This window comes from Poromitra crassiceps (genome assembly GCF_964638095.1).
Source record: "Poromitra crassiceps genome assembly, chromosome: 11".
Lineage (NCBI taxonomy): Eukaryota > Metazoa > Chordata > Actinopteri > Beryciformes > Melamphaidae > Poromitra > Poromitra crassiceps.
Window position 1 is genome coordinate 28,343,796 of NC_139643.1, and position 9,682 is coordinate 28,353,477.

Below are 9,682 nucleotides of genomic sequence, written 5' to 3' on the forward strand. Positions count from 1 at the left end.
CATTGGAGTATCCACAAAGTAGGACCAAATTCTGCTCATGGAGTTGAGAAGATTCCACTCAGAAATGTTCAACTCAACTTAAACTCAAAAGACTTAAGAAAGAAAGATGCATATTTATTCCACTGCAGCCTTTTCCAATCTGTAACTCTGGACAGCTCAGCATCTCCCTCTATCTATCCACTTTACTGCTGCTCAACCTCCCCTGCCTATCTTTCCACTATTTATTCCCACTATCAAACCGTCCCCCACTCTTGCACCTTTCATTTCTTCACCAGCTCTCCCCCTCTTCCTCCCTCCCTCCCTTGATTAGACCCTGGAAAGCCCAATGTGTTCAAGCAAACAATCCATTCTTCTCATTTCAGGCATGGATGAGTTATCGAGGGGGCCGTGCTTGATCTCCATTTGATTTCCCTTTTTACCCCGCAGCCCGGGTACCGGGGGACGGGCCCCTCCAGGGCCTGTCCAGCACCCAGCAGGTTCTACGTTTTACCCTTTTTACTTAGAAAGGGGCTCTCCCCACCCTCTCTTCCAGGAACGGGGAGATGACTGGGTAGGTAGAACATGAGGAGGAAACGTGGGCGGGAAAAACACTACACGCACACCACTTGCCCCAGATTTCAAACGGCCACGCCTTTCCTTTCACGCAGGAGTCGTGCTGATGATGCCCTGAGGGAGGAGGGAAAGGAGGGAAGGAAATAGAGAGCCGGACTTTCTTCAGCGCACCCTTCCTTATCCCGGAGAGAATGATTCCCGAGGTTGAATGAAAACTTGGGAACGGCCTCTGTGTTCAAACCCGATGTTCCGTCTGGGAGAACATGCAGCTTGGCCGAGGCTCTTAAAATGTAGGGAGCTGTTTATTGCCAGTTCAGAGCCATAAAAAATCCAATGTGTTGCTGGTGAGGCACGCTCCACTCGCCCTCATATTTCCTCCTGCAGATGGTTACATTGATTCAGTCCATGAGCGGTTTGGTCTGTTTTGGTCTGTCCCCAAACTAATGGCACCAATAAAAATCTGAAAGCTTTAAACTGTTGCTTGCTCCCAGCACAGATGATATAGTTTACTGTTTCACCCGTTTGAGATCAATCACGTTTTGTATCTTCAAGGTTTGTTTTGACATCTAAATCAGAGAGAAAACTTGAACATGGTAATGTTTTTCCAAAGTTTGTCCCATTCATATTCATTCATTTGTGTCCTTGGATAATGGTGTAGCGAGGTAAATACATTGTGTTGAAGTAGACATTTTTCAAGTTTCCAGTACCTTCCAGTTTTTTTTAGTACACAAAGGGTATCAATGCCTTCCTAGACTTAGGGTAGTCTTCAAACTTAGCAAGGTACCACCTAGATAGATAGATAGACAGACACAGACAGAGGGAAAACAAGTGTTATTCTGTGATTACAAGTACTTAGTATGTGCATATATCCCATGCAAAGCTAACTGTGTGTGTGTCTATTCTCACTTGTGGTGGGCCACAGCTCGGCTGGCGAGGACCACCAGGGTGAAGACGGCGAAGGCTGTGCTGTGGACCGAGCGGGCGGCCAGAGCGAAGCCTGCCCACTCCGTTATCTCTCCTAAAAAGTTGGCTCCAGACACCAGCTGAAACGCACCGCCTGTGGGGTGGAATGCACATGAATTAGCCTTAGGACAGGTAACGTTATGCTTATCCACTTCACACATTCAACTGGCGGCAAAACAATCTCAATATTTCACCCGGCCGTCAAAACAACCGTTTATGGATTTGCCCTGACCAGAATTCATCACCACACAAGTCGAGACGTTTCAGCTTTCTAACCGTGTTGCGTCAAAGTGTCCCGCGGCCGCTCAGAGTTAAGTGGTGAAATCATGGGATGAATCACTGCCACAGCATCAAAGGGCATCAAACGCGCGGCTTGCTCCACACTGACCATAGATGGCTAAGCATTCTCCGTTTGACTGCGGGGCCACGTGTTCGACAGCGCCGCTCCCCTCTCGATGTGAAAATGTCACATTCTTGGCTGAGGGGATTCCAGACATGCCTGGAAGTTCAGCTGTGAGCAGCGGCTTCCTCTGGCCTTGGCTTTCCGCTGTCAGGCCCCCGGGGGCGCGTTCACAGGCTGCTGTTTCAACAGGTTCACCGCAAGTTCGCTTCGGACTCAAGGTGCTATTGTAAATGACTGTTGTTGTCGGTTTTGTGAGGGGAGGGGGGCGGGGCAAAAGTCTTGAATTGACCTTTTAGGTGATCTGAAAAAGCAGCAACGCACTTTTTTATTTTTCGCGTTTTCTAATAGTCCCCGTCTCCAGGGCGATTTGACAAGAGGAGGAATTAGTGATGTATCGTGTACCTAAAAAAAGTAGCTCCTTTACCCAGCCCCACGTTTTTCTCACATCTCATAGAAAGGCCATCCATTCTCACACAGTAAAGGTCACTGTCAAAAATATACATCTCAACAAGTCATTTTAAATTAGTACTGACTACTGAGAATCATTTTTCCTCAAACAAGTGTGTGTGTGTGTGTGTGGGGGGGGGGGGGGTGCCAACAGGGAGAGGCAATTTCACTTGTTTGCAAACTCCTTTGCAAAAAAGAAAAAGAAAACAAGAAATAAAGAGTCATTTTCGTGATAGAATACTTGTGGAGTAACCTGCCTTATTCTACCTTGTATCAAGATTTTACGTGTACCTGAATTCGAAATGTGTAGAAATGAGTAGAAATCAGCATGATTCTTCACTTATTTGGAGAGAAATAAAGATCTTTAGACTGAATATGATACTAAATGACTTGTTAAGATGGGCATTTCTCGCAGCATACTGTATAGATAGGCTGGATGCTTGATTTAGTGCACCTCTCTGATGAGAGTGGCCTCTGTGCAGACATACAGTCTAACGTATGTGCTGCAGCCTCAGCTCAGCCTGCTGCCTAACATGATTAGTGTCAGCACTGTGCTTCAGGGAATTCTCTGTCTGCTAAAACACACACACACATGTCACACACACACGTCACACACACACACACACACACACACACACACACACACACACACACACACAGAGTGAGTCACTTTCACACATGCCAGCTTGCAGCATATCAGAGGCAAGGCAGGATCAACCTACTCGTATAGTATACACTAGTGTTCAGATTCAGAGGGAAGAAGGGGAAATACAAGTAGTGACGCCCGGTGATTCTGGTACAGTGTCATCCCGTACAATTAGGAAGGCATGATATATCTGCAATCATATGTTAGCCATTTTTTTAATATATCGGCATCGGTCTGATGTTGCAATGTTAATATCGGTTATCGATATCAGCCAAAATTTTCACATTGAGAGGAAACAATGTGGTAAATCTATGAATTATGGGCTTTTCCAAATGTTTTGGAAATAAAGAAATGCATTACTTTTTCAAATTCACATAGTTTACATGCGTTTTTCCCATATGTACAAAATTTGATTATCATAGAAATGTGTTTTTATACCGATCATATTGTAGCGGGGTGGGTTTGTGTGCTACTGTTGTGTGTTATACTGTTCTGTGCATGGGGGTTAACGGGGGGATTGACATGTCTGGAACCTGTGTGATAAAGAATAAAGTGTGGTAACAAGATCCTGACTCTCGCCTGGTTCCTGACAATGCTACACTGGCGTCAGAAGTTAAAACTAACGACTGGAAGACTCGAGCGCGACCTGGCGTTAGCGGTTAGCTGTTTGTGTGCTAGCTGCTACAAGGACCACGTGGAATGGTGCGCATAGAAGAACGCCTGTCGGTGGACGGGGGGGAAGAGGAGCTACCGACCCCGGAGTTTAGCTCGGTGCTTGCTAGCATGGAGGGCCGCCTGAACAAGGAGCTCAGTGCGGTACTTGCCGGCGTGGAGGCCCGCTTGATGCAGGAGATCAGACGGCTGTTGGAGGCGACGCCTGCCTGGGCAGAGGGGCTTATGGAGCTGCTACGGGAGGTCGCGCAGTGCGGAGAGAAGCGGACGGAGGAGCCGCAAAGAGAGTGTTGGACTTGTGGGGGACATGGACACCTGGCGAGGTGGTGTCGCAGCGGTTCCGGGGGACAGACGGGGTACGCAGAGCAACGATACTGGGGATGGCCGGGTGTCTGCTGGTCGTGCGGAGCCTTCGGGCATCTGGCCAGGGGGTGTCCGGAGGCTGTCGGGGAGCAGAGGACGGCGGGAGAGGAGGGACGTGCAGGCGGCTGGCAGGTGAGACTCTGCTGGTCGTGTAAGAGGCCTGGACATTTGGCCAGAGACTGCACTGAGACAGTGGAGGTCAGGGAAGAGACACGGGTTGGGGAGAGTGGAAAGCCGGGGGGAAGAGAACGTTGTGAGGATCGGGAGAGCGACGCTCATATTTCCAGGTGAGCAGGTGTCGCTACTAACGCCGGAGGGACCGGCACAGCCGAGCTGCGCTACGCCCCCCACGGTTGCTGTACAGGAAGCCGAGGTGGTGGTCCCTGCTGTCCCGAACACGCCGCCCCCCTGGGGGAGGGGGACAGGAGGACGAGCGCGGGCGAGAGGCGGAGAAAGAGGGGGAGTGTTCAGATGTGGACCCGGCGGGCGACATGGCCATTTGGTCGGTCGAAGCGGAGGAGTGGAAACGCAGGCAGGCGGAGGACGCGGATATCGGTCCGGTGTATACGTGGGTGGTGGCCGGACGCCGGCCCCCTGTGGAGGAGATTCACACATTTTCCGGTGCCACGAAAGGACTGTGGGATATGTTTGCGAAGCTGCGTCTGAGTGAAGATGGAGTTTTGGGGAGGGGGGAGCACGGGAAAAGAGGGTTCCAGACGGTTGTACCCAGCTCCCTCCGAGGGCTGGTACTGCGGTGGGCGCACAAGGGCCTCGGCTGTCTCGGGCATCGCGGGCCTGAGGAGACGCTCCGCTGTGTTCGTGGGGGACACTACTGGGGCAAACACAAGGAGGATGTGCGGAACTACTGCAGTGCGTGTGAGGACTGTGGGACACAGGGGGGGGCTGAGGAGAGTCACCTGGCGGAGGAGTGACCCCACTGGGGGGGAGAGGGACTAGTGTGCTTCTGGTGGGCCAGAAGCTTTGATGTGAGGGGGAAGTGTAGCGGGGTGGGTTTGTGTGCTACTGTTGTGTGTTATACTGTTCTGTGCATGGGGGTTAACGGGGGGATTGACATGTCTGTGGGGATTTACGGGGGGTCTGTGAAGGCGACATTAGCCAGTGGGTGGGGTGAGAGGGGGGTTCACCTGTGATTGGCTGGGGGGAGGGGAGCTGTGGGCGAGAGGGGAACAGCTCGGGGAGTTGGAGCGTGAGCCTGAGAGAGACGGCTGTGTTTGGGGAGAGCTGAGAGCTAGGAGGGAGCTAGCGGGGTTTTGGTGTGTGTTGTGGCGTTTGTTTTGGCGTGGGCTACGGCTGACAGTAGCCCTGGAACCTGTGTGATAAAGAATAAAGTGTGGTAACAAGATCCTGACTCTCGCCTGGTTCCTGACAATGCTACAATATCAACACCGGCAAATATCGGTTATCGGCCATAACGCTAATGTTAATATCGGTTATCGGTATCGGCTAAAATTTTCATATCGGTGCATCCCTACGTACGTACAAGCATGCTGCCACTAGGCATGGGTCGATTTCCGGTTTTACCGGTTCGGTTCGGTGTACGAGCCCAAACCGGTTTGATCACGTGCGAACCGAAAACCCCTTTTTTTTTTTTTTTTGCCAGTCCATTCTGATTGCACTATTGTTCGTATTAGCCTCTTCTCAAGTTGCACTAGTATGCAAAAGTCTTATTTTGTTTATTATGTTGATGTTTGAAGAAAAGTTAAGCTGAATAGTTATGAGAAATAAATACAGGGTGTGTTTGTTACACAGGTATCCTGCTTCTTTTTATTCAGTATCATTGCTGGTTGACAATACCAGCTTAGAGGTGTATTATCGCTATCAGGTGGACTGAAGTTGCACTGCAGACAGTTATGGGCCACACTCAGGAGCCCTGCTTAATTTTTTTTTTTTTTTTTTTAATTACAAAAAAAATCGGTATACCGGTTCGATCCGGTTTAGACGGCAATATCGAACCGGTTTTAAAATTTTCAAACCGACCCAGCCCTAGCTGCCACCCCAGAAAATCAGCATGTTGTTTCGCTCTGCCATCTGATTACTGCTTCTTCCATCACTCTGTCTGCTATAAGACGTGCTCTCTGAAGGTGCGACGCAGCATGTTCACATCTACTCAAACGTTCCCCATTAGAAGCCTGGAGGTCCTACCTTTAGATGGTGGTGTGTATGTGGTGTGTATGTGGTGTGAAGCCTGGAGGTCCTCTCCTACCTTTGGGAATCTTGTAGCCAGTCTCTCCGGGCTTTCGCAAGTTCCTCAGGATGTGGTCAGAGTGGACATTCATCAGCCAACCGACCAACCACAGCACAGATCCTGGCAATCAACCAACCAGAAGCTGCTTTATCATCATGACCAACACTTGCGGTTGTTTTCATTTGATTTTTTATGTATAGCATCTATTTATTTTACAGCATTCATCAGTATTTCCGCGGCTATGGCTTGAAAACCTTACAACAGCGATTCTCAACCTTTGTCATATCAAGGACCGCTAATGTAGTCCAACAGACCCCCGTTTGATGAGATTTTGTCTCTCTGACCCAAATCTGATCATATTTTTTTATTGTTAGACGTGATTTTGCCCAGAATCCCTGACTATCTCTATTGCAGGTAGAGAGATAACAGAGATAAACTATGAACAAATCGGTCATTCTTCTACATTCTCTAATTGTGTTAACTTCTTGTACATTAAATAATCGTGAGGTTTAACAATTCCTTCATTTTCTAGGGACCCCTGGTGGTCCCCAGACCCCATGTTGAGAACCACTGCCTTACAAAACATTTGCTCAAACAAATGGAATAGTGGATATACCATGCTACATGAACGCACACAGTGATGTAATCTTTTTGTATACCCTCAGTTCACTTGAATACTTAATTTGCCACTACTTGCTGCGATATATACTATGGATTTACTTCTGTGCTTTCATCCACGTACAGTATGTAACAAATAAAGTTACCGTGCCTGTGTGGAGGAAATGAGTTCCTTTCTGGAAAGAGGGTTGCCCATATCTGTCACCTACCTGCGATGAAGCAGGGGTGTGTAACCCAATCCGCAGGGTAGTCGGCGTAATGGCTCAGGTACCTGACCTGCATGTAGCCGTTATAGGTGCAGAAAACAATGGCCAGGATGAAGGAGACGAACGGTGTTGATTTACCTCCTCGGATCAAAAACGGATAAATAAGGGACCTGCAACAGAACAAGAATACCTCAGCAGTGCACACCTCCAGAGGCGCAGCTTGTGAACAGGCAATTGCTTAGGGCCCCAGGCCATTAAGGGGCCCCCGATGGCTGAGAAACTTTACTCCACAGCAGTGACCGCAACTCCCTCCCCATAAACAACCAATGGACGATTTGCAATGACATTGAAACCTCCCTAAAGAGGCCCCATGTCATTTCCGTCATACTCGTATGATTCATGTACATTCTCTTGAATTGGAAGTGAAACATACATTCAAGAGAATGTATGTGAATCATGCATGTTTGACAGGAATGATTCACTTTCACTTTCAATTCAAGAGAACATATGTGAATCCTTCCTGTCAAACTTGCATGTTTCATGTACTTTCTCTTGAATTGAAAGTGAAAGAACGCTGGTTGGAAGGGGCCCCTTCCTAGGGCCCCAACATACTCTAGAATCACCACTGCACACCTCATAGCAACTTCACTGCAATGACTGGCTATACTGACATCCATTAGTAGGCTAGTACTATTGACATAATCTAATCGCAATAGTTACAAACACAAATGGTCTTAGTGCCTGTCACCTACTGCATGCCTTCCTTTACTTTTTTCATATCAAGGACCCCTAAATATGTTAAACCATTGAGTCCCTGTATGAAGTTTCATCAGGGACCCCTTCTTTGTGTTGCATATGATTTAAGACAATAATTGTAGGTTGCAGTCAACATAGAGACAGACTTGTAAAATGATAAAATTGCCAAGTTTGCAGATGATTCGGTTACTGTCAGTTTTCTTCAGGGGGGTTAGTCAGGGCATGGTCCTGTGTGGTGTGACTCATCTGTCCTAAGTCCTCTTTTATTGCAACTGCTATTTTCATAAAGATAGTGATTATCAGTCTTGTTTTTTATAGTCTTTTTTTTTATTAGGTGTGTGTATGTGATATTGTGTTTGTGATACTTGGCTGTACAAGTTCCCCATCAGGGACAGGGACAATTAACTTATTGTTGATTGATAATGTTAGGTGAGGACATAACCAGTGTTGGGCAAGTTACTTTAAAAATGTAATACACTACTAGGTATCCTAGTTACTTTCATTTGTAAGTAATAAGTTACTTTACAATATTACTGTCTGTGTAGAGTAACTCGCTACTTATTACACTACTTTTGCATTACTTTCACCAAAATAATTGCAGTAGCAGAATGACATCGGAACCATCCCGAAAAATAATTTATACCGTCTGAAGTCAATGTAAACTGTCCAAACTTCTAAATGTGATCTTTTCCCTTTGTATTCTCATCTATAGTGGTTATTTGCATAAAAACACACACCAAAAAAAACACAATTTGTAACTTGTGTTACTTGACAAAGTAACTGGTATAATATTACTGAAATCCTATTGTAATAAGTTATATTACTGAGTTACTGCTAAAAGTAATATATTACATGTAATATATTCCTTTTCTATTGAGTTACCCCCAACACTGGACATAACAGTGAGGAGCAATATGTCCTATGCAACTGTCATCCATAGTAATTTACATTTTGGTCTCTCCTTGTTCTAACTTCGTCTCCCTGCAGCCCACTTTGGGAACCACTGACCCACAGTATGATGAACTTGAATTTGACCACAGTATGATGAACTTGAATTTGACCACAGTATAATGAACTTGAATTTGACCACAGTATGATGAACTTGAATTTGACCACAGTATGATGAACTTGAATTTGACCACAGTATGATGAACTTGAATTTGACCACAGTATGATGAACTTAAATTTGACCACAGTATGATGAACTTGAATTTAACGACACATTTCAGTGATAACAGGTGTACCTACCTCTGCACATAGTGGCAGAAATACATGGCCAGTAAGAGCTGATTGGGCAGCAGTGATGTTTTAGCAGAGGATGTCCACACCACCAGACACACAGGCACCCAGAATGCAGGCAGCTCCTGAACAAACCAGGCGAATTTAACATTGACTGGAAACCCGTAGTTGCTGGAAGCGTAGCGACCGTATGGCACATTCTCGAAAAGCAAAGTAACGAAAGTGCAGGCTGCCATGAAGAGCATGAGGTAAGCCAGGCAGTCCAAGACGTACAGCTCCTCTTCCTCCGAGGAGAACAGCGTTGAGAGGAGCGCGTCCATCTTGATCGGAGGGTTTAAAATAACAAACAAACGCGAAGAGAAACCTGCTGTTAGCAACTGTCATCACCGACACACATCCATGCCTTTAATACATCCATGATCCATGCATGCAGCCAGTCTCCTGACCAGTTGTACTTTTCACCGACCAATCACAGACCCTGACAGGAAAAGCGTTGGGTCTTATGAACCAATCAAAGTGCTCAGTTTTGCATCGAGGTTATTCAACACTTCAGCCACTTCAGCTCTGATAAACAATGTGACATTTTGCAAAGTATTGTGATGAAAAACAGC

The 9,682-nt window shown here is 46.8% G+C and overlaps 1 protein-coding gene across 1 annotated transcript; it reads right to left on the reverse strand.

Moving 5' to 3' along the window:
• Positions 1-340: 340 nt before the first annotated feature.
• On the reverse strand, positions 341-9,474 carry srd5a1 (steroid-5-alpha-reductase, alpha polypeptide 1 (3-oxo-5 alpha-steroid delta 4-dehydrogenase alpha 1)). Its single transcript, XM_083645653.1, has 5 exons — positions 9,081-9,474; positions 7,080-7,246; positions 6,271-6,372; positions 1,459-1,609; positions 341-1,339 (listed from the first exon to the last, which is right to left on the reverse strand). Exons 1-5 carry the CDS (start codon positions 9,389-9,391, stop codon positions 1,273-1,275), a joined length of 798 nt encoding a protein of 265 aa, XP_083501779.1. The 5' UTR covers positions 9,392-9,474; the 3' UTR covers positions 341-1,272.
• Positions 9,475-9,682: the final 208 nt, after the last annotated feature.

Excerpts from the sequence above, each read along its gene's own strand:
- srd5a1 (XM_083645653.1), bottom strand. The coding sequence starts at position 9,391 with ATGGACGCGCTCCTCTCAACGCTGTTCTCCTCGGAGGAAGAGGAGCTG. Across the intron at positions 7,247-9,080 it reads TTCTGCCACTATGTGCAGAG|GTCCCTTATTTATCCGTTTT; the intron begins GTAGGTACACCT and ends GTTCTGTTGCAG. Across the intron at positions 6,373-7,079 it reads ACACCCCTGCTTCATCGCAG|GATCTGTGCTGTGGTTGGTC; the intron begins GTAGGTGACAGA and ends GTTGATTGCCAG.